Source organism: Desmodus rotundus, chromosome Y (genome assembly GCF_022682495.2).
Source record: "Desmodus rotundus isolate HL8 chromosome Y, HLdesRot8A.1, whole genome shotgun sequence".
NCBI classification, from domain to species: Eukaryota; Metazoa; Chordata; class Mammalia; order Chiroptera; family Phyllostomidae; genus Desmodus; species Desmodus rotundus.
Window position 1 is genome coordinate 3,638,051 of NC_092332.1, and position 24,678 is coordinate 3,662,728.

Consider the following 24,678-nt stretch of genomic DNA (forward strand, 5'->3'; position numbering starts at 1 on the left):
CCCGCCATCCCCGGCTACCCGCCCAGTCTAGCATTTCGCTGACAAATTATGTGTATATGAGCCAAAGGGGCACTTTTTCCCCAAAACAGCAGCAAGGGTCCCATCGTATTGTGGCTTCTTCCTCTTTCAACTCATTAAACTAACGACGGTTTTCAAAGTGACGGGGCTGACATTCCCACGAGAGCCGAGGTACCCCGCACCCGCGTGTGCAGGTGGTGAGCTTCGCTGCGGCAGCACTGCGGTGAACATGTGCCTGGTGGTGACTCGTCACGGGAGACCGACCCCTGCAGTGGGCCGTGTGCGTCGTGTTCCTCGGTTCTGAGCAGGGCGTCCATGGACATGCCGAGCCTTCTAGGGATGGCTATCACAGGAGTGAAACAACTGGGAAAGATTGAGTGCCCTCCAGCGGGTGGCACTGGCAATAAAACAGCAAAAGTACATCTTGCCGCAAAGGACGTGGTCTTGCTTTTGCATCGGGAGTCCCCGGTGCCACCTCCGTGGGGTGCTGACTCTGTGTTCCTTCTCTCCTTCCTGGGCCAGGTGGCAGACGGAGTCCCCCTGGGGTGCAGGCATATCTCCAGGGGGCATGCCGGACGTGCCACGTTGGACATGCTTGTGGTCACTGATTGTTTCGGCCACTGAGGACGCCTGGCATTCTGGCACAATTCCACTTGCTGGGGTCGTCCCAGGGCTCATGTCGAGGCCCATGATGCCACGCCAAGTGGACTGGACAGGTTTCTTACTCACGGAATGAGCCTGAGTGGAGACAGCAGTGTGGCTCCCACGCTGGTCTGCAAATAGCTGGAGAGAGTGGGGCCAGGGGACAGATGTGGCTGGCATAGCAGGTGCCGGGTCAGGGAGGAGTGGTAAGAGCTCCCGAATGTTCCATACACGGCCGGAGGCAGCAGCCAGGGCTTCTTGTTTGCTTACTGAGCTCAAGGGAAGGAGGAGAAGGGACGCCGAGAAGCCCCTCGCAGTCCCACATGACAAGAACAGGGTCAGAGCCTCATCCCCGACGTCTGCCTGTGTGCATGCACTCACTAAATAAGCCTGCAGCTTACAGGCATGTCCATCTCTGCCGGAATTGTAAGTTGTATTCCCCCAGCTGGACCATCGTTTCCTTCTGGTTCGAGAAACCGTCTAGCTTCCTAATCAGCCCCTTCTTAAATCTTCCTCTGGCGTCTCTTTTTCCCAAAGGGGAAAGTTCGGGCATCCATAGAAGTAGGCAGGGAAGTTCCCAAGCTGTCCTGTGCCCTCGATGCACACATATTTCACCGACACCCCGTCCTCGCCCTCGCCCTGGACTCACTGGAAGAAGAGAGTGGCCGTGGTATGCATTGTATATGGGTATTGCAGTGATATCTCTAGTTCCACCCCCCCGAATGTCCTCCTCACTGCTCAGTGGTTCTCGTGAGTCCAAGCATGTGACTACGCAGAGTTCGAGGGTCTGGGTTTGGCATCAGACTTCAGTCCTGGTTTCTGGCTCCCTCGCCACCTCCCTGTGGGAAATTGAGCAGCTCACTTGTCTTTGCAGAGCGTGGCTGCGGTCATCTGTCAGGTGGATGAGAAAAAATAAATCTCTTTACTCGCAGGCTTCCCTGTGGCATAAACAAGAGAACGTGCGGCCACATCCTACGCGCATAGACAGAGCTGCGGGGACGGTGGTCCGTGGTTCTTGGTTCGTGGTGACATGGCTGTGGATTTGAAGAGCTATTGTCGGGGGGCAGAACCCAGTGTTAGGTTTCGGGAAAGAAGGTGGGGGCCAGGAGAAGGAACGGACGAGGCGTACTGATGATGCTCGTGTTCGGTGGGTTTGGACTTGAGTCTCTACTGTGAGAACTGTCAGAAGGAATTCATCCCCAAGTGTCTGTAGACAGATTTTTTCAGGCAAGAGGGACATCCCTGGTTTGGTGTTTGGTGCTTTGCTTTTTCCAGTCAGTAGGGACAAAGTAGTAGGCTTCTCTGTAACCCGAGGACTGTGGACCGCTGGCCCCTCTCCTGGCAACGTCCTCCATGTACCCAATGACCAGTGAGCCTGACTTTGGTGGGACACTTTATTGGGTCCCTTTGCAGAACCGCCCTATGGTGGCCAGGGCTCCCGGCGATGCTTACAGATCTCACCTGCTTCCGTGACTGACTCTGCTTGTTGTCTGCCCCACGGGCCTGCCGCTGCGTCCCCCGATCACCCCGTGCTCCAGGAGCTCAGCCGGGGAGAGCGGCGTACGCAGGAGTGTCTCCTCCCTGCCCTGAGCCATAGGCAGTCACGTCCTTTGGAAAGATGGAACTCGTTTCCCACGGACTGTTTTCTTCCCTGCAGGGCAGATCTTGAACGTTCTCGAGGAGTTGAGGCTGACGAATAACACCCTCGTGTACTTCTCGTCGGACCAGGGGGCCCACGTGGAAGAAGTGAGCAGCAAAGGGGAAGTTCACGGAGGCAGTAACGGGATGTACAAAGGTGAGGGTGCGCATCGGCCCCGGCTTCCTGGCTCCCACAGTGATGGCATAACTGTGCCGACGCTTGGCCCTGAAGTGCTCGGGACTCCCTTCTGTCTCTGCCGCTGAACAGAGGAATAAAGAGGGGGTGCCTGCTGCGCTCCCCACAGAACCTAGCAGCTCACCTACGGCGTGCTGTTTGGCAGGACACAGAACCCATAATCACACAGGTCACGGGGTGCTTACTGTGGCCAGGAGCCACTGCGCCCGGCTGTGCTGCGTAGGCCCTCTCTGCCTACGGCCTGATCTCAGTGGTGGCGGAACGCAACACGCGTTTCCCGGGCCGTCAAGTTGGGCGTTTCTGCCATATTTCCATGAGGTTATGGCCTGCGTGGAGAGCATCGATTTTACTTTGTTTTATAGCTGCCAGTGTCTGCAAACATGTGGTTCCGAGCTGCCCTTCACACCTGGTTCACTCACTCACTGGTTCTCTGCCCCAGGCCTGCTAGGTTCCAAGGTCAGATTGTGGCTGCTACGGAGGCGTGGCCATCAGTCACAGTGATGGGCGTGGCTAGCCAGCAGCCCTTCCTTAGGGGAGGGACACACCCGTGCTGCCCAGCCTCAGTGCAGGGACAGGTGACCCAACACTGCAGGCTGACGCACGTGAGGAAGGCTGATGACACTCGGGGGGACGGGGACTGGCCTTTTGCTGTCATGGCGGACTTTTGCAGGCGTGAGTGGAAGGGCCGAGAAGGAGAGTGTCGAGGGCCCTGAAGGGTGGTTGGGAACTGGGGTTACCACGCCGTGGCAATCACAGGCCAGTGGCAACCCCATCGTTACTCGACAAGCTGGGGCTCGCGTGTTCCGGGGCTGCCGGAAGGAGCTGCCGCCCATCAGGTGGCTCGGAGCAATGTGTGTCGAGCTCCATAGCCGGTGTTCCGATATGGACACTGGGCCATGCTGGGGTCCACGTGAGGGGCTGGCAGGCCGAATGTCCTCTGAAGGTTCTTGGGGAGAGCACACCAGCTGCCTTTTCCAGCGTCTCACGTCACCTGGCTCCCCGGCTTGTCACCTCTCCGCACCTCCAAAGCCGTCAGCTCAGCGCTTCCTGTGTCCTCGCAAGACTCGCGTTCACTCTTCAAGAATTCCTTGACGTGAGCCTGGAGGGGAGTCCAATTGGCCCGCTGCCTGTGCTTTGCCTTTCAGGAGGAAAAGGCAACAACTGGGAAGGAGGCATCCGCGTGCCAGGCCTGCTGCGCTGGCCGGGGGTCCTCGAGGCCGGGCTGGAGGTGGACGCGCCCACCAGCAACATGGACATATTCCCCACCGTGGCCACACTGGCGGGAGCGGCGCTGCCTCAGGACAGGTACCGTGGCGCAGATGCTGCCGGGCAGTGTCGCGTTCAGACGGTGCGGTCGGGCGGGCTCTGCTTTCCCTGCAGAGGGGCGTCCCCTCTGGTGGGACTGGTCACCCATATGCGGTTGGGGCCCTCGCTGGGGGCACCTCGGACGCAGAAACCCCTCTACCAGGGCCGCTGTCCCAGTGGGAAGTGGACTGCCAGGCTGGGGTGTGGAGGGTGGCCTTGAACGGATACTCTCCTGCAGCCTTCTGCTCACCTGTGTCTCCCACCCGCCTGGGCCCCCATCCCTGCCCAAGGGCACCTGGCACTGACCCCTGGAACTCCCGTGTCCCATATCACACCTGTGTTCATGCAGCCCTCGGCAGCAGCAGCAAGGAAAGCAGCCAGGTCCCCACTTAAGGGCCCTACCCCCAGCGTGTGTTCAGTTAGCAAGTTCTAAACGCCACGTCTTTCTCTGCAATTTCACTGCGACTCTCCAACATGCTGACAGTGGTTTCTCCCCCAGCATCTTGCCCATCGGAGGGCTTGGGAGGGAAGCCCGCTCGCTGACGGATTGTGTTCCTTAGCTGGGTGGCAGCGGGGCGAATCTCACGCAACCGGGCTGTAGGTCTGGTTTCGTTGCCGCTGCCAGCGAGCACGCACACACGAAGGCAGGGGACCTGGGCGCAGAGCAGCAGCTCAGCTGGAGTGCAGTCCTGGGGAGCCTGGCTCGCCTCCCGTGGCTCACGAGCGTGTTTCCTTGCTCATAGTCGTACTTGTGGTTTCCAGGTTTCTGCCTTAGCTGTGCCTGCCCCACGCCAGCTCACACACAGACGCGCCCACGCAGCAAAGGCAGCCGTTCTCAAGCTTAGTGGGCTCACGACCCATCTACACTGTTGTCGTTTTCTTTTGAATCCTCCCCCGGAGATATGTGTATTGCTTTTGGAAAGTTAGAAACACAGAGATGGAGACAAACAGACAGACAGGCAGGCAGACATCGATCTGAGAAACTGTGGGGACTGGGGACCAGACCCGCAACCCGGGCACGTGCCCTGACCGGGAATCAAACCGGCGACGTGTAGGTGTATGGGATGACGCTCCCACAGTCAGAGCCACCCGGCCAGGGCCCGTGCACACGCTTTAGTGACCGAGGGCCCCAGAGAGCGTTTGTTCATGGGGGTGCTGTGTCATCTGCCAACATTCATAGAGCTGGCAATGGAACCTGGAAAGCAACTGTAGCCTCAGACGCGCTGGGAGGGTCTTGGGCCCCAGCGGGCGTCGGGGAACTGGACTGAGTCACAGCGCTGGCCTGACCGGGTTGATGGGAGGGCGAGGCACGTCGGAGCACGTGAGGTGACGTGTAGAGATCGTGGGGACACATGCCCTTCTGTGTCATCAGGCAGAGGCCGCATATCCCTTAGGGCGGGTCTCTCTTCTTCCACGTGGAACTTTGCCCAGGGTCCCGGAATTGCAAGAGCCACGGGTGCTGAAGGCACTTGGAAGATCTGCCGCAGTGGGAGTGTTCTTTTTCTGCTGAGGCACAGGCAGAAAAGTGGGCGGCGGTCAGCCCTGAAAGTCTCTTCTGAAGCCCGAAATCTCCCTCCCAGTGAATTTGTCTGCTCATCGGGCCTCCTCGTCGGCCCAGGAATACATCTCAATGCGGTCCCGTCCCGCACACCGTGCTCGCCCGATCACGCGAAGGACGTTTTTCTCTCGTGGCTCCTGAGATTAAAAATCATCGCGGCTCTTTGCTTTGCAGTATCTCTGAATGGTTTCCCATCGAATCGGGGGTGGGAGCAGGGGCGGGGACGTGAGGGGAGGGAGAATGTCACGGTCAGAGAGGAAGCTGCCTCCCAGAAAGGTGGCTGCTGGCTGCTGCCCCCACCCCCGCCCTGCAGTCTGGCGGCCGCTGGTCTGCTGTCTGGGGCGCCCTGCCCGGCGTGGGCAGCCGGTCCCTCAGCAGAACCGAGCACTTGGGACTGAGCCTGCGTCATCGGCAGAGCCCGTCCTCAGGACGGAGGGTCCTCTCTACGTATCTCACGATGCCTACTGACCGAGGTCGGCCCGATGGTGTGGACACGTGGATTTGGGTTTCCCACAGCGCACAAGGGTACCCCTTTCTCCACATTCTCTCCAGCACTTGTTTTTGGTTGATTTATTGATGGTAGCCATTCCGACAGGCGTTTGGTCCTCTGTTCTTAAATCAAGGGTTGTGTTTTGAGGGCTTATGACCAAATAAAGCCAGCTTCAAGACATAGAGGTAGAGATTATATCAAGAAAAAGCAGAGGTCCGTCCTTGCTCTGGAATGGTCACGGAAAAGCCTGCTGTGCACTCGTGGGGAAGCACGGGGAGAGGTGTCTGCACCCCGCCCTGTCCCGCGCCCATGTCCACGTCGTCTGTGCCCACCAGGGCTGCTCGGGCTCAGGTGCCTGCACGCTTCCCCCATCATCCCTTCCCTTCTGCCCACCCTGGGCCGGATGCCCCGTTATTAGGGACTGAGTCTTTCTGAAAAGCAATCGGAACACGTCCCAGTAACTGGTATTCTGGGCTAGAAACCCTGTTTCCGAGCCCGTTCTGCTTCTGAATAGACCTGTCCTTCTACCCCGTTTCTTTGCCTTCCTCTCGTGGTGAACAGGAGCGCAAGCCTGGGACGCGGACCAAGTCTGTCTTTTGTTCTTATTTTTATTTTACAACAATGGAACATTTTCGGTACCTAGACATCCCCGGAAGGAGGATGAATACCGAGGGCACCTTACGGGCTTTTTAGTGACACCAGAATAAATCACAAAAAAAGCTCAAGGGATGCGGGATTCCTCGAGAACGCATACCCAAATTACGCGGCCAAGTGAAACGTGCCGTTACGTTAGGGGGTGGTAGGTGGGGAGCGTTTTTAATCAGGAGAAGCATGTCACGCCCTCAGGTTAAACTGTCCACGTCTTTCAAAGGGGCTCCCGGCTCGTTCCGACGGCGGCGGTCTCGCCTTGTCAGTGGGTTCGGTTCTGGGGTGGCCGTGCCTGTCTGTCCAGCTCACAGCTAAGTGTCAGGCTTGCATCCGTTCCTCCAAACTGCCAACGATCGTACTTCCGTCGCTCGTGCCCCATTGTGTGTGGCTGTTGTTCGCCATCTGGGACGCTGCCCTTCTGGGCTTCGTTGGGTGTCCGGCACTACGAGAGATCGACGGTGTGGTCAGAGTAGGGTGGCTGTTCTTGCTGTGGAAAACAGTGCAGTGGCGAATAAACGTTGATACAACAGTAAACTCGGTGTTTCGCGTACTCACAACGCCAGACCTACTTTCGCCCGCCCTGTGCCGCTGACCCTTGACCCGCACGGACGTTAGGGGGGCCGCCCACCCGTACAGTTGAAGATGTGGGGGCCATGTCAGTGGGTCCTCCTCATCCATGGAGTGAAGACGGCCCCAACTCCTGCTGCCGTTTGGAGGGTTCCAGCAGTTTGCCTGGGAGCGCGGCCGGCCTCGCGGCATGGGGCACGGCACCCAACAGAGGCTGGCTGGTGTGTTCGTGCTGGTTACTTGGTTACCACGACGTGGCTCTCCTGCACGGGAAGGATAACTCAGGAGGCAGGGCGTTTCGGTCCAAGCACGGTGCGCTCATTCACGCCTCACGCCTGCCCGGTTTACCCCCCAGGGTCATCGACGGCCGGGACCTAATGCCGCTGCTTCAGAGCAAAAGCCGGCACTCGGAGCACGAGTTCCTCTTCCACTATTGCAACTTCTACCTGAACGCCGTGCGCTGGCACCCGCGGAACAGTGAGTGAACCCAGCTTTTCCTTCCTCTGCCGCTTTGTGGCACCAGCGCCGTGCATGCCGGTGAAGGCCGAGGGTGCTGAGCTCTGCAGAGGCCAACAGGGGGGCTTGCAGCGCAACTGTGCGTGGCCTTGAACGCTGCCTCCCCTCTTCTCTTATCCCTCCTGCTCCCATAGTTGTGCGTGTAGGACGTCAGCGGACTTGGCACTCGCCACATGGATGCCAAGGGCTGGCAGCCCCTGCTTCATTTCAGGACAGGGAGCTGCTGCTGCTGCCCAGCAGGGCACGCGGTCCCTTCCGTCACATTCAAACAAACAGCCACATGTCCCTGCAGCCCTCACATTCTGGGCTCGGGCCCTCTCCTCCGTACGCAGCTGACTGTGCTTGTAGCCTCCTGCGCCTGCAAGAGCCTTCCTTTTCTTCTCTCCTCCCCTGGGTGATGCTTGTCGGTCTCCCCCGCCCGCTGGGCACGCCGCGTGCTGGGCCTGCCCTCTAAGAGGTCCATGGATGCTGCCGTTTTGCACAATAGCACTGACCCGCGTGGGAAGGCTCCCCTGCTCTCCCCCCTGCACCTCAGCGGTGCTGGTTTCTGTCTCCGTGTGTGTCCTACATGTAGATCTTTGAGGTCAAGTTCACGTGCTTGGACGCTCCCAGGTTTCCCAGGCTGGGTGCTGTGTCCTTCACGTCACGTGCTCTGGAAGTGAAGGGGTCAGGTTGGGCGTTTCCGACCCCACGTGGAGAGCTCTGCTCTCTGACAAGCCCAAAGGTTCATGTGGGACCAGGTGATGACCCTAACTGTGTGGACAGGTGGCAGGGTTTTGTTTGTTCGTTTGTTTCCTTGCATTTAAACCTAGAACTGAGATCATGTTCACGTCACTAAGATGCGTCAGGGTCAGGGGAAATCCGGAAAGTGTGTGTGGAACTCTGGTGTATTCTCGAGGTGACAGTGGGGCCAGACGTCTAGTCCAGGGGGCTCATCTAAGGTCAGCTAAAGCTTCACTTCTCTGCCGTGTTTGGGGACGTGGCCCCTGCAGCCCAGTCTGCCAGGACGCCTCGTAACTGCCGACCGGCGGCTCCTTCTTAACCTCAGACTGAGGCTCTCACTGGCTTTCAGCACACCCGTCTCCGGCCCCAGTTTATCCAGCCAGTTTCCCAGGAGAACGCTCCGTCTTCATTATTTTTAAAGTGGAACACTGCCCACCGCAGACATCCCACCACCCTTCCCCCACAAACTGTCCACCCCACATGCCGGCAGCTGCCTTGCGTTACTCGCTGGGAGCGGGACGGACCCCAGAGCCGCAGGGCCAAGACATGGAAGGGCTGTGTCAGCCTGTCTCGGCCGCGTGTCCGTCCCTGCAAACCTCCGTAGGGATGCCGTCGCTCTTTGTTGGGGGACTAACAGCAGGCAGGTCTCGGCCGTCGAATAAAGGACAGCTGTGCTTCTACCCATTTCTGTTTCCACGGAGCCCACGAAAAATGCCAACGACCACATTTCCGTGATGCTCCAGTGTTTAAAGAAGGATAATCATGTCCTGGCGTTTGCAGAAGCACATTTACATAAAGGCAGCCCCGCAGTGGGAGAGGCCGGAAGGCACGAGTTGAGTCGGGGGCTGCAGAAACACGGTATGAGGGGGCGTTAACCAGAAGAGGGCAGGGACAGACAGGAGACAGGGGTCCGTGTGAGAAGTAGGACCCAGTCCCTGAGAGGCAGCCCCCTGGGATCAAACAGACTTCTTGAAGAGACACGTGCCCTTACACCATTTCTTACAATCACCTGCCTCAGACCAGCGACGAAAGGGCAGAAATCTCGGTAAAGCAACGCTGGAATCACCTACCGGGCTCAAGGGTCTCCCGAAGCCATGGGTTGGTGAGTCCCCACTTATTCGCGGGTCAGCTGCTACCTGACCCCCAGGCCCCGAGGTTGGCGCCCCGGCCGTCGCGCATGGCTTGTGCTTGGCGATCCAGTCTTTCACGTACTGATTCATGCTGCGGGTGTTTACTGAGCAGCTACCGTGTGGCCCCTCCTGCGCCGGAGTGGGCACCTGTCCGTGAACGTGGCCGTTTTACTTCACTTCTAATGGGACAGTTGACAGTTGAAGCTCCCCTGCCGTGGACAATAGTCAGTTGAGTAGCTGGCAGATTCCCACGCTGCTTACGTCTGAGACGGTTTTGTGCCCCGAGCTGTGCAAAGAGCTGAGAGGGCAGAGAGGCGTGAGCAGGGGCGACTCTCCCGTGCACGGACTCACCTGTGCACTAGAGACACAAACGCGTGCCCGCTCGGTGACTTGGCTGAGGCCCTCTCAGGTCCACTTGGCTCGGGGGTGCCCAGTGATGCCCGCACTGCCTGGTGGGACACTGTCCATAATTCCTAGGGGACTGTGTTAGCCTGTCCCGGCCACGTGTCCATCCCTGGGGCTGCCATCCAGCCTCAAAATCCTTCCTGAGAACAGGGAAGAGGAATCCCGGGTGTCAGGGTGAGGAACAGGCCAGGTGGGGTGGAGCCGGGTGCAGCGGTCAGGAACGCACCGGCTTGGGTGCTGTTGCTAGCGTGCGCCGTTGCTAGCGTGCGCCGTTGCTAGCGTGCGCCGTTGCTAACGTGCACTGCACCACGTGGGGGGCGCTGTTGACACCATGGCAACGGGCAGACACAGCCAGCCCGGCTTGGCTCCGCACCTCGGGCAGGGCTGGCTTCCCCGGGACCAGGAAACCCGAGTCGACGGCAGATGTTTCACATCCCAGTTGCTGTTGGTCCAGAGCAGTGGGAGGCCTCACTATTACCATTAAATACTGATTTCCCCAAAACTTAACAGCTGCGATTCTGTTTCGACCCTCGCATAACGTGAATCCCTTTCAACTTTTAGGGAGAGTGTGTCCTGTATAAGTTAACGACCCCGTAAGTACAATGATTCTGTAATTCAGTTTTCCGAGCGAGGTGAGGGACATGATTTCAACAGGAACACATCTCGTCATGCCTCTAACATTTGAACAGGATGCCCGACAGCATGCATGTAACACGGGTAACTGTTCCTGCATTAACCTGGGGGATTGGAGTCCGCAAAGAAGGAAAGGCGGACAGTTCAGTGTGACATGCGTGCCTGGTCCGGACGAGGTTACATGTTCCCGTTCCTTACTGTGCACGCTGGGGCTTGTCACAGGCAGGGTGTCACTGTCGGACACTCGGGCAGCCCCTGGGGGAGCAGGGACGCACCCACCTGCCTGCGTGGGAGTCAGGCGCTCTCAGCCGCAGCCCTCATCTGCGTCTGTTTTGTTCTTAACGTGATCATTGTGCCCAGAGTTTAAGGCAGCCCACCGCAGGGGCTGGGAGAGCTTGCTGTCTGATCCACGAGCCCAGGGCTAGCTCCTTCGGTGTCTGGGCCGCAGGGAACAGGTAGGGATGCGCGTCAGGGTCAGAAAGAGGCCTGGGGCCCGCAGTGCCCACCCAGGGACCATGTGTGCGAAGACAGGGTGTCCTGGGCGGCCCCAGGTGGGGCCCCGTCTGAAGGTCTTTGGGTCCAAGAGAAGAACTGCAGTGTTTCTGTACTATGGCTATTCAGATAACAGGGCCCTTGACCCCTGTGGATAACGGGTCCTCGAACCCGCGGATAATGGGTCCTCGAACCTGCGGATAATGGGTCACTTGCCCTGTGCTTCCTACGTGTTCCCTCAAAAACCCAAGAGAGGCCATGTTCCCCAGCACAGGCTTGCCTCGGGCCAGAGGCTGTCTGGGGACGGACGATGCACACTCCCGTGGCAACTGCTTGCAGTTAATTCTATTAATTCATTTTGTATGTGGATCAGTTACTCGCTAACTACCTATCATTACAGGAGTCACCACTGATATGACATAGGCAAATCATGCAAGCAAATTAAGTAGCCGTGTGGTGCTTGCTGCTGGCTGAGGCCGCACGAATTTATGGGACACGCCAGTGAGGAGAGCGTGAGAAAGGGCAGTTGTCTTGTGTGGCTAATTCCAGTGGGTCCACGCCCGTACGTTCTGTGTTTTTCAGCCACGTGCTTCATACCTGGGAAGCAGCCTTCTGGACCTCTGTCAGGGGTGTCTGGTCAGGAGTCAGCTTTTCAGACAGTGAGAACATTGCAGAATAAAGAGGAAATAAACCCGTCATTTCATAGTTGGTGGAAACATCTTTTTCGGACGTTGTCACATTTGGGGACTTCGTGGAACACAGAGCTTATGGTTTCAGAACAATCGAACCATCCTGCCCTGGGGCCAGCGACTTCCCCTGATTTGGAATTTGCAGCACATTTATTAAGCTAGTAACACACAGAGCACACCCTTCCAGCTCGGTCGTGTTTGGCAACCGTGCCGAGTTCTGCCTGTCTCGTCCCGATCTTCTATCAGAACGTGCCCATCAGCTCCCCGATCACGTCTGTTCCCCGTAGCAGAAGCACCTCATCCTCGGTCCCATGCGGCCGGGGCGCTGGGTGTCAGGCACGAGCACGTTCCCAAGGCTGAGAAAATGACAGGTTAACCGAGGTCCCGGGTGTGCCCTTCCTCTTGACGGCTGTGCGTGTGCAAGTCTGTGCCTGTGCGTGCCCATCGCAGGGTCCGTGTTAGCGGGGAGCCCGACTCTTCCTCCCGTTTGGTTTTAGGCGGAAACGTGGGCTGTACGTGGAAAATGGGGGCGTGGGAGTAATGGTCTGGTGGGCGGTGACTCTTGGCATGCTCTCCCCGTGACCCCGACTTGTGACCTTGTGCACCGCAGGCTCACCCCAGCTTCTGTCCTTGTGCACCGCAGGCTCACCCCAACTTCTGTCCTTGTGCACCACAGGGTCACCCCAGCTTCTGTCCTTGTGCAGCACAGGCTCACCCCAGCTTCTGTCCTTGTGCACCGCAGGCTCACCCCAGCTTCTGTCCTTGTGCACCGCAGGCTCACCCCAACTTCTGTCCTTGTGCACCGCAGGCTCGTCCATCTGGAAGGCCTTTTTCTTCACGCCCAACTTCACCCCCGAGGGCGCCAATGGCTGCTTCCTCACACACGTGTGCTTCTGCCACGGGCGCTTCATCACCCACCACCACCCGCCGCTGCTCTTCGATCTCTCCAAGGACCCCAGGGAGAGGACCCCCGTGACCCCGAGCACCGAGCCCCGGTTCTGGGAGATCCTCGATGCCATGCAGCAAGCGGCAGACCGCCACACACACACCGTGCAAGAGGTCCCCAACCAGCTGTCCCTGCAGAACCTTCTCTGGAAGCCGTGGCTTCAGATGTGCTGCTCCTCGTCCTCCGGCCTGTCATGCCGGTGTCACCAGGAAAAGCAAGACCGGGGAGGGAGCGCATAGTCCTGCATGTCTGAGGGCAGGAGGGACGCACGGTGCCCGCTTCCCCCTTCCCATGACAGAGGCACAGGGGGAGCGTCACCGTGCCAACGCAGCACAGCCAGCACCTCAGACTGTGGTCCCCTCTCTATCTGGTCACCCGAGGGCCCCTTCGAGAGCCCCCCAGTGACCCTGTGGAAAAAAAACTCAAGGTTATCAGTGCAGAGAGGGACAGATGCTCGACGAATGCCTTCCACGGCCAAGTACGTGCACTGCTGTGAATAAGTGAGGTGTCCACGTGCAGCGTGGACAGACGCTGAGACGGTGTGCAAGGTACCCTCCCCATGGGGGGTGTGCAACTGCACGATGGACCGTGTCTCCCACTGTCTGTGGCGATGCCACCGACAGTGTGACTCAGCCGCCCCTCCAGCGACACGGACAACACCGTGTCTGAAGCACTCCGCCCGTCTCCACCCACGCCACGGGAGAACGAGTGAACCACCATCCGCCTCACGAGCAACAGACGCTGATGAGGGTCCCAGCTCGTGACTGGAAGGCGATCGCTGTCAGTATTATTGAGAACACACCAAATATTACTCACAGTGTCGGTATTTATGTAAGCCCGGCTTCCTTCTTCCCTCGAGAAGGCTCAGATATTTAAACTATAGCATCTACCAGTTATCACTATTTCATGAACATCAGTAGATCTCGAGGGTAGATAGATTCTCACTGTTCACGTGCATTTCTAGCTCTGGAAATTGCTCAAAATATTCCTCATGCCGTGTAAGAAAATACCCGTATTAAAGAGCACGTGGGCACGTTAACGGCGTGCAGGGTTGTGGCTGATGTTCTCGCACAGCGGTTGTGGGAAGCTGCCGGTATGAGCTCGGTTTGGAAGCCGGTCGTGTTCGTTCCAAGTTGAAGATGTGCGATGCCAGTGGGCTTCCAGACGCTGTGTGGGATGGGACCGTGGGCGGCCGGCCGGATTTCCTAACTTGAGGCTTGCACGTGGATGACGTGCACGTGTATTTATGGGTACAGTTCAGTGTGTAACCTGTGCAATGGTGAGAGACATGAAGGATACATACAGTGCCACATTAAATTATTTTGCTCAGGAGAGACCTGCCCTTCTTTTTTATTTTGTCTAAAACAGGTTTGATGGAGTTCGTTGGGGTGATGTTGGGTAGTGAAACGCCACAGGTGTCCGGTGCACAATTCTGCAACACGCCACCTGCGGGTTGGGTGGCATCTGCACCGCCCCCAGGCAGGTCCCCTTCTGTCAGCGTTTATCCCCCCGTGACCTTCTGCGACCTCCCCCACCCCCTTCTCCTGGTCACCATCCACCCGTCGTGTGTGTCTCCGAGGGTTTTTCTGTTTTGTTCTATTCTGCGTAAGACCTCCTGTGCGCCACTTGCCTTCCGAGCATACATGGTATCACTTCTTGACTTCCATACCCCAGTCTCAGTGGACCGGGACTCCGTAAGCACGCATTAACCCTTTACCTCCCTCGAGTTTCAGCAGGCACTGTTTTCCAAGGTCAGGGACACGGCTGGAAGAGCGGACTCCCACCCCGCACATCCCGGTAGTGAAGGTCTCAGGAGCGGGGGCCGACGTGAGAGCCCCCACCCCTGAAGGACTCGCTGTGAAGACAGGAGACATGGCCGGGGGGTGGGGGGGGGAACACATTGGGCCTGAGTCTGGGGAACGTCACCTGTCACGAGTCCCTCTGGTGGCTAAGGTTTCTCGACACCTCCTTATCGTGTTCATGGGAGGTTGAAATAAAACCGCCCTTGGCAATGAGGATGCTGTGGTTCACCTCTGTTCAGCAAGTGCAGGGTGTGTCTGCTGCAAGGAACATATGGTGTGTCTCTCAAGGCTCAAGGGTTGGGGTGAGAAGTGCAGAGACCAGCGGGCATCCAAGTAGCCACTGACCACCAGGATGAGAGGGCCAGGCAAGGCCAAGGGGTCCGCCGTGCACGCTGCCCCTGACCTTGTTTACCACTCACCAAGAGTGGCTTTAAGAAAAAATTCACGTCCTCATCACCCCCTTCAACGTTGGCAGCCATCAGCTTATTCTTTGTTTTATGGTTTTTTTTAAATCCTCACCCAAAGATAAGGTTTATGTATTTTAGAACGAGAGGGAGGGGGGAGAGAGAGGCATCGATCCACTGCCTCCTGTACACACCCTGGCCAGGGATCAAACCCACAACCTTAGTACACACCCTGACGGGGAATCGAACCCACAGCCTGTCGGTGCGCAGGAGGATGCTGCAACCCGCTCAGCTTCTTCTTCATCTCCACGGGTGCGTTTCTCTTTTGTTTATTTTTAATATATTTATATTTATGATTATTTGTGGTTTTTAGATTCCACATAGAAGTGACATTACACAGTATTTCTCTTTATCTGTGTGGTGTATTTAACTTTGCATAATACTGCCAGGTCCACCCATGTTGTTACAAATGGTAAGATTTCATTCCTTTTCATGGCTGAGTAATATTCCATGTACCATGTCTTCATTATTCAGTGATCTCTCAGTGGACACATAAAGTGTCTCAGTTTCTTTTAAAATCTGATTTAAATAAAAACATTTGGGGGGTGGGGTGAAGTCAATAGCACATGGGTACCAACCCAGTCCTAAAATAAGAGTTTGAGTGCGTTTTAATGTCTTATGTCTTCATGCAACATTTTCATCTTAGAACGGAGCTATCGATGTGTTTCTGCACCCACACTTCTGGGCACACTTTGACGGGTCCTATAGTCACATAGCTCTGTGCTTGGCAGCACAGCTGTTTGGAGCAGAGAAGTTCGACAAGGTTAAAATCAGATGCAGGAAGCCTTGTTCTCTCTTCTCTGTGCACTGGGTCGCTCCAGTTGCACTCCAGTTTTCCGGAAATACAAGACATCGCCACTGGTCAGGAGCCACGTGACTCACAGCCCCGGGGCGTGCTGCCCTGTCTCAGAGTGAATGCCCACGGCCCACAGTTTTCGTGCAGGCCAGGCAGCTGAGCGAGCATGCAGGCCGTGAATGCTCAGGTCCCTAGGGCTGCCTGACCGGTTTGAGACACTCCGTCACCGCGTGGAATTCAACCCGTCTGTCCTCTTTGCTGGGGACCCTCCTTGGCTAGGCTTCTGCATTCTCTCATTGGGCCGCAGAACTTGGCCCACAGTGGAAGGCCAAGGGTTGGCCCCGGCGGGCTCCCGGCACCCTCAGTCACCAGTTCTGAGGGTTTCATTGCAAAAGAACGAAATCCGCTTTTCATAGCCGAAGTGGACAATTGCAGGGACGAAGAAGCGAGGACGGTGACGACCGTCACAGCTCCATGGGAAGGCATCGTTGTGACAAAACAGGATTCTTTTATGCGGCCCTTGTTGGGGGAAAAGACAACGTTTTCCGTGGGGCTTCCCTAAGACGCATTTTGATAAATATTTGCCACTGTTTTTCGTGGAGTTTCTAAGGACAAAAGCAAAGTGAATCGTTTCTCTAGACCATTTTGCATTCAGTCAGTGAGTCTTTTCGTGAACCCTAAACTATGGGTTTGCCAGTGTCGGGGGTTAATCACATTGCCCTGGATTTTGTTTTGTCTTGGCAGACAAATACAGGTTTCTTTCCAGCATGAAGCTCTACACTGTGCTTACTCCGCGGTCCATCGAAGCTGCCAACCCCTTACGCGTTGCCAAAGCAAGACACCTTCACCAAACACTAAACTACGACGATAATGTCCATGGCGGACCCTGTGAATTTTGCATTTTTGCATTAAATGTGCCATTAGGAGACACCACCCCTTATTTATAATTCGCACGGGGTTGCGTGGTGCTTAAGCTGAAAGGAAATGCTTCTGATGTGACAATCGAAGCCTCAGGAATGTGGGAAGAAAGCTTCAGATAAATAACGAAACTGGGATTCTTGAGAGAGGCACAGATTAACATTTAAAAATGGCCCAGTGAGGGCCTCCAAAAGTTGTCTTTTCTGTGAAAATGAGTTACACAGCTGGAAAAAGTTGTGAGAACTATGTTCATAGGAGTCTCGAGATTCAGCAAAGGCTCCAAGTGAGGCAGGAGCATTTGTTCGAGGGACACAGCGGACTCTCAGGAGGGACAGTGTGCTCGGTGGCTTTCTAACTAATGAGCTCGGTGGCTGGTCGTCCAGCTCCCTAGTGGCCGTGATGAGACCACAGCAGGGCGTCCCTGGCACACAGCGGGGGAGGGAGGCCCGCGCGGGCCTGGAGCTCTGTCCACTCCTCACTCCTGAGCGAAGGTTTGTCTGTCCGCTCTGTGCCTGACCTGGAGCTTGCCTGGTGTAAAAAGCCTTGCTCCTGAGAGCAGGAAGCCGGGATGCACACAGCAGTGTGGGTGGATGTTGGAAACACCCAGCCAATGGGAGAGAGGCAGACACAGGGACCGCATCGTGTGTGAATCCACCAGTACAACATTTGCAGACTGCGTGAATTGACCGAGACAGGAAGGAGAAGGCCACTTGCCCAGGTACAAGTTTGCGCCCCGCCCCCCAAGTTCATAGGTTGGCATCCTAACCCCCACGGGGTGGGACCAGGAGGTTGGGGTTTGGGGAGGTGATACGTCGTGAGGATTGAGCCCCAATGAAGGGATGAGCGCCCCTCTAGAAGGGACCCCAGAGAGCTCCCTCCTCTCTGCTGCGTAAACACGCAGCCGGGAACATACCCGATGTACCTGTGCCTTGACCTTGGACTTCCCAGGTTCCACAGCTGTGAGCCCTGCATGGCTGTGGTCCGAGCTGCCCGGTGTAGGGATCCTTTTTCCAAACAGGCAAACGAACTGAGACAGGGCCGGGCGAGGACTTTGATGGGTTTCTGTGCACAGTGAGGGACGTGGTCTCCCAGGAGCTGGCGGTGCTGGTCACCCAACTTTGTGACTCCGCGAGAGGCCACCGAGGTGGGCACGTTACAATGCTCTCTATCATGGGATGGGAAGCCTGTGCATGATGTCCATAGCAGAGTCCATCATGTGAATACATTTTTTTTTAAAGAAAAGGTAAGGTGACGCTCTCTTAGCCTTCTGGTACGCAAAATCGACACTGTGGATAGGCTTTCTTGAAGACCGGGTACCTTCAGCACCGTCTTAGGATGGCTCCCCACACTTCTGGGGGCACGTTGTTCCCCCACGTTGCCCTCGGGAGCAGGTCCCCAAGTCTGAATAAAATGCGCCAGCTGCTGCACAACCCTTGAAGGCCCTTCTCTGCCCACCGAGCCGCTTCCCAAATCCACAAGCCTCTCTTTGTCTTAGAATTCTCGGCGCGGTCGCCTCCGCTCTGGGAAATGTTACTGTTTCCCCTCGGACTCTGTAACCGCTGCTGGTACACATTTTGTAGCATGTGGTTTTGAGGGAGAGGCCGATCTGCGTTCCTCTTTGTATCCAACGTGCACAGAACACCTTCACAAGGATCTCTCGTGGTCTCTGGAGCCTGGGAAGGCTCCGTCTCTCACGATCTCCAGCATATGTAACCGCAGGCCATCCGCCTCGTCCATTTTCCCTCCTCTGCGTGTGTGGTAAAGGCATGTTACGTACAGAGGGGTCTAAAGGGGCCCAAAACCCGTGGCCACACACACACCTGCACAAGTACGTCCAGAGCACCTTCGGTCGGCGTTGGCGGGACCTGGAGGGAGCGAAGAGCACCCTCGGTGGGTGGTGCGTGCGTACGCTGTGGTCCCTCCTCACAATGGAGTTGTATTGAGCACCAAAAGAGAAGGAGGCATCAGGCCCTGCAAAGCCAGGGAGAACCCCGCAATGTGCATGGCTAAGGGAAGGAAGCCCGTCCACATGGGCTGCACGCAGCAGGCACCCAGCTCTGGGACACCCGGGACGAGCCAAACTATGGGGATGGTAAAAGATCCGTGGTTGCCAGAGGATAAGGAGAGGAGGGAGGGATGAATAGATGGGGCCCAGAGACTGTTTAGGGCCGCGAAACTACTCGGTGGGGTCCTATACTGGTGGGGACACGTCATCATGCATGTGTCCCAGCCCCCACAATGGACAACAGCAAGTGGACCGAATGGCCACTGTGGGCCCTGCGTGATGATGAAGAGGAGGACTGAGTGCAGGTTCAGCATTGTGACCGGTGCACCATCTAGTGGCCAGTGCTGGGACAGGGCAGGGTGGGGGGAGTGTGCAGCACTGCACGCAGGGGCCAAGGGGTGTACGGGAAATCTCTGGAGCCGACTCCTGCTTGGCTGTGACCCCCCAAACGTTCCTAAGAATAAAGCCGTAAGCACACAAGCACACACAGGGCGGTGGTAAGTGGGCTGTCAGGGGCCACATGCCGTTCTTCCAGGCCCCGAGTGAGGTCCCCTTGCTGCAGGGTGTTGCCCATGCCGTAGTGGGGTGGGAACCCCAATGCAGAGCCACCCCAACTCCGGGGAGTATCTTTCCCGTTGGCTGTGGGAACAAGACAGTGCTTTGCAGCATGCCAGAGAATGCAGTCTCTGTGACTTGCAGCATGCCAGAGAATGCATCTCTGTGAGCGATGCCCCCTGGAGGTGTGCGCCGTAGCTGCACACTGCTTTGGTTTGTCCCTTTTCTCCAACTCCCTGGCCAGGTTCCATCCGTCTCATGGGAGGCTGCAGCTGGTAATGCCAGGCACACAGATTGCGGCCACTCCTCTGCACATTCTTTCCTAAGCTCGCCCAGAAAAGTTGCCCTGGCTCCTTGGTGTTTGGCTCGTGCCTTCTCCCAGTTTGGGTCGAAGTTCTGTGCTGGGACATGCCCACTGCCCATAGTGACCTGTGCCCCTCTGACTGTAAATGCACAATGTATCTGTCACTCCACTCATCTGTGATTCTCTGGCCCTCCCCCATGTTCTTCCGTGAGTCTTTCTCTGAACCCCCTGTGCCTTCTCCCTAACACCCTATGACAAGTGCAGAGTGGCCTGGTGCATGCGTAAGAAATCTAGGTTCCACCACCATCTTCCAAAGAAGCACACGTTTTTGGACCTGCTCCCGGCCTGAGACAGCTGCAGAGTGACCATCCCTTGGGAGACCAACCTCCCCGAGCTATTATTCACCGTGGTGAGAATTCACTGCATAAAAATCACCCTCTTACCAGTAATTATTCCTCGACAATCATAATGATCTGCATTATTAATCCAAACCCATTCATTTAATTCCTCATTAACTTAAAACCCTCAGCTGAATGACTGTTTTGCGTCCTGGACAATTACAACTAGTATCTTTGGAGGATAAGTCCTCATCATTTTTTCAGGCTACAGTGAAATAAGCAAATTATCTCATGGGATAGGCTGTCCTGGCAGAATTCAAACTTTGTCTGGGTCTCGAATCCCAAATGATATATCTGGAAAGTTAGATTTGTAGCACTAAAAAAAAATCAAAATGCAAACTGAGCTAGCTCTAGGAATACAGATACTGCAACCACCAAGGAAAAGATGGGTGTTTGGTTTTTTGGCAATAACACAGCCTTAAAATAGCTTTAACGTAAGTTGGAAGGTAATCATAGGAATAGGGCTTTGACCTCAATTAAAATCATTCCGAATGATGCATAACGTCACCCAACTTTCAGCTCCCCAGGAGATGCCATCCTTGGGGTTTGTCAATGACAATTAAACTTGAGTTATGAGATTAAAGGCTGGAAACGGGGGGAAGGAATTGTACGTGTTCGCTTTGCCCGTTCAGTCGAGCTGACTGGTTCGTCACTCCCGTGTTGTCTGAGCTGCTTTTTGCATTTTGTGCATTAAAGGCATGGCGTGGTTTTCCCACGGCTGGGTGCTCTGGACAAGGCGTGGCTGTCCTGAGAGCAGCCTGAGCTCAGGCATTTGAGGCGGCTTTCCGAACTACATGGCCGTCTCTTACTCACTTCTTGACCCACAAGACATATCCCGAAGGACTCAATTCATATAGGTGGCCAGCACACGAGCTGCATTGTTCGGGTGACTTAAAAAAGCACATGGGATGTGGTTAGGTTGTGTAAACATTTCCATCCTTTGGCGTATGGGGCCCTGGGTGGATCCCATTCAGAACAGACATTTCCTAGGAAGAGTTTGTTTTCCTTTTCTTGTCAGTGCTTTCGTGTCGAGGCTGCTTGTGGGCCATCTCTGGTCTTCCACTCTCTGACACCCCATTCAGTTTAACTGTACGAAGCAGAGAACCTCAGGTGTGGAGCTTCAGAGAAGGGTATCGACTCTGGCCCAGGCTTCCACTTGGAAACGGCCCTGTATCCGTCAGCTATTTTCACAGTCACGCTGTGTAACAAGCCACCCCTAATGCAATGGCGTAAAAATACACATTTATCCCTGTGCTTCTTAGCCTGGGGAGGGAGGTCATCCGGTCTGCAGTCAGGTTGGTACATAAAATTAACCCTTACAGAGCAGGTCAAGTTCATGAGCAGAGCTGAAATAAGCAGGGGAAACGGGCTGAGAGACAGACAGCAGCCATGATTTGCAAGGTCTCCCTGAAGGCCTTGGCATGTATTGTAAAGACATTGGATGCATGGACCTACGGGGTGTTATGCCAAGTGAAGTAAGTCACAGAGACGAATACCAGGTGATTTCACTTAAGGCAAAATAAACGGACAAGCAGAACAGAAACAGACTCATAGATGCAGAGAACGTTTGGGTGACTGCCAGGTGGGAGGGGTGTCAAGGGCCTGCGTGAAACTGCTGGAGGGTTTTAGAAGCACAGGTCGGCGGGTAGCGAATAGTCACAGGCACGTAAAGTCCGTCACAGGGACTAGAGTGAGTGATTCTGTCACCACTGCGGACGGTGTCAGACGGGTGGGAGGTGTATTAAAGCGACCAGTCCCCGCCGTCGGTCAGGCCGACGTGCCCCCAACATCTCCACCCTTTGTGCCCAACACCCTGTGACCCACGGCACTGGAGTGTACTTGGCAGGCTCCCCAGAAAGGCTCCTGCCTTCCGATGGGCTCCGAAGCCCTGGGATTGGCCCTCTGTCTTCTCTCTGGGACCCTCATCTCTGCATGTTTCTTAGGTAGCACCAGCTTCTTTCTCTCCGCCACCACCTCTCAGCAGACCAGATTGCCTCGAGCCCTCCTTCCCTTGCACACACCGGGGCATCGTCCCTTCCCTGCTGCATCGCCAACCCTTGCTGCCTCACACAGCGCTCCTCCGTCACTGGTGTTGCTGCTGTCTCCCGGCTCGCCCGCCAACAGCGAAGCCAGGCTCCTTCTCCTGCTGTCCATGTGGAGTGCTCGCGGGTTCCTGGTCGTCTTTTGCTTTGTTGTCCTCGTGGCTGGTGTCTTTTCACATCCATTTCCATGGAATTGCCGTGGATTTGCCACCACTGACCCAACTCTTCCTTTCTAAGGCCTTCCCGGGCCCGTGTGGGGCATCGTGCACTCCAAGTTCTCATGAGATCCCTCTCTCCTTTCGGGAGCTCTCTGTTTTCTTGTTTTGTCTGATTTTTTTTCTTTGTTTGTTTAAAAAATATTCTTCCCTTATCCTACCTCCCGCTGCCTTCCCGTGAACAGTAGGGACTCCCCCTGGAACTTCCTCGTCTGCCACTTTCTTTGGATGTAAATGTCATGGATCAGTGTCAGCTGGCCTCCCCCCTTCTTTCGTACCGGCGCACGGGCTGTGAAGTACAGACTGGCCGCCAAGTGCAGCCCCGGGAATGTAGCCCATCACCCCGTAACAGCGGGGCGTGCGCCAGGTCGAGGGCCGGGAGCATGCTTTGTACAGGGTGCGGTGGAATCTGCTCTCTTTTTATACTCTGTCCTGTCCGTGACCACTTCCTCTGAGGAGGGACTGGCTCTCACGCGCTCACACCCACTCAAAGTCACAGTTTTATAAATGCCTCTCTGGCCACATTGGGCTCACGCATCTCATCCCAAACAGAATGAATTAACCTCTGCTTTCCCCGTGGGGGGCAGGAGGAGGAATATACACAGCCCTGCTCTTTCTCTCTGCTAATTGCATTACCATTTTCTGATTGCTTTGGCCTCCAAACATGGAAGTCACCTTTCCTTCCTCTCCCGACTCGTCATTGCATTTTTATCGAGTTCTGCGGAGTCCACTTTAGCAATGTCTCTTGAACTTGCGCCCTTCTATTGATTCCCAGTGCGACTCGGTGATTTTAGGGCCTTGTCATCCCTTATCTAGATTATTTCAGAGGGGGGGTCCTCCCTCCGACAGCTTCTTGGGCCCTCGAGTCTGCAGACAGATGCTAAGCCTGGCTTTCTCGACACTCATTCCGTAACCTTATCTTCCCATCTGCATTCGCTTGTCTCTCTGTGTGTTTTATGTTCCAGCCACACTGGATAGCAAGCTATTTCCTCTCTCTGATCTTGGCTATGTTTCTTGGGTCCTCACTGATCCCGCCATCCGGAATCACTTTTCTTCTTTCCCCAGACACATCGGTATTCGTTTTCTGTTGCTGCCATGAGAAAAAAAATTTCTCACACTTAGCAGCTTACAATATCACACAGTAAACATCTCCATTTGGGGGGTCAGGGTAAGGGGCGGGGGCTTGGTTGGGGTCTCTGCTCTGGGTTTCGTAACTGCCTTTCTGAGCCATTCAGGCGGTCGGCAGGGTCCAGCTTCTTCCACATGTAGGACCGCGCTCCCCGTTTTCTTGGTGGCTGTCTTTCGGGGCCCATTGTGAGCTCCTTATGGCCAGCCGCATTTCTTGCTGTGCTGCCCCTTTGGCTTCAAACTCTCAACAGCATGCTGGGTCCTCCTCATGGCCCCCTATCTCTGCCTTCTCCTTCAGCGGCGTCTCTGCCCGGCCAGCTAGAAAAAGCCCCCTGTTTGTGGGGCTCGTGCGACTGGATGGGACCGTAGAATTCAGGATTATCCCCGGGCCTGTAGGTCAGTCACCTGAATTCCATCGGCAGGTGTAAGTGTGTCCCATAACGTGTTCACAAGGTCAAGTTTTTGGAGTGTGGACGTCTTCAGGGGGTGTTGTGTTTACCGCAAGAGCTGCATCGTGTTTCAACACACAAGCTCTGCCACCTGACTTGTGCTTCGTTTCTTTGTTTCAACGGATGATCCTAATGTTCTGCTGACCGAGGTCATCCGATTCGGGACGTGACTCATGTTATGTTTTAGTATCGGGTCTCATCAGTGTGCCCCACCACCAACGCTGAGTTCCGTGTGCTCAGGAACACCCGCAACTGCACGTCCACAATCCCGCATTGGTCCAGGAAACGGGGGATGTTCTGTAATAATTCGGTGAAGCTGTATTCACCACTCGTTCTGTCGGAGGCACTCCGAGCGGCAGATCACGGGGAATTGGACGGCGCCCGTGAATGGGCGGCGTGAGCGGTAAATCTTCCGAAATGGTACTCATGCCCAGACGCAGCCTGACTTACCCGGAAGCAGAGACACCACACGCACTCACCGCATTAGCTGTGTGTTGCTGCTACACAAACTCACGGGCTTCACACGACACAGGGTGTTACCCTGCAGCACTGTGGGTCAGGAGCGAGGGCACGGGGCTAACTGGGACTTCTGGTCCCCGTCCCTCCCAACGGTCTTCTCGGAAGGCTGGCCTGAGGACGCACTTGCCTCTGGGCTGACGGGACTGTGGGGAAATCCAGTCCCTTCCCTCACGTCTGATGGAGGTCTGGCTCGTCGATCTTCCTCTTTGACGGGGCTGGATCCAGTCCGGCAACGTGCAGCTTCCACACGCATGAGCTGAGAAGGCAAGGCAGACCAGAGGCAGGACGGGGTGACCGTGTTTCATTAGCTCATGGAGAAGCCGTGCCTCAGCGCCCTGGCGTGTGCTGTTCATTACAGGCCAGTGAGTCGGCTCACACGGGAGTCCGAGGGTGTGGGCCGCTGGACACCGGAGAGCCTGCCTGCTGTGTCTGTCCGCACAGAGACACATGTCCTTCCTCACTTGGTAGTGGGAGAACATACACACTG

General features: G+C 56.0%; 1 protein-coding gene across 14 annotated transcripts in view; it reads left to right on the top strand.

Annotated features, from left to right (window-relative positions):
* Positions 1-24,678, top strand: part of LOC112313384 (steryl-sulfatase) — a 113,221-nt gene that overhangs the window by 69,579 nt on the left and 18,964 nt on the right. For 12 of the 14 annotated variants that reach the window (XM_053917004.2, XM_071220394.1, XM_053917000.2 and 9 more), the window contains 4 exons: positions 2,318-2,455; positions 3,640-3,799; positions 7,418-7,539; positions 12,459-13,246. In XM_053917004.2, coding sequence (XP_053772979.2) covers positions 2,318-2,455; positions 3,640-3,799; positions 7,418-7,539; positions 12,459-12,835 — 797 coding nt within the window. In that variant the 3' untranslated portion in view covers positions 12,836-13,246. Of the gene's footprint in view, positions 1-2,317; positions 2,456-3,639; positions 3,800-7,417; positions 7,540-12,458; positions 13,247-24,678 lie in introns of those variants that run through there. The other 2 variants (XM_071220396.1, XM_071220397.1) reach the window with 2 other exon arrangements.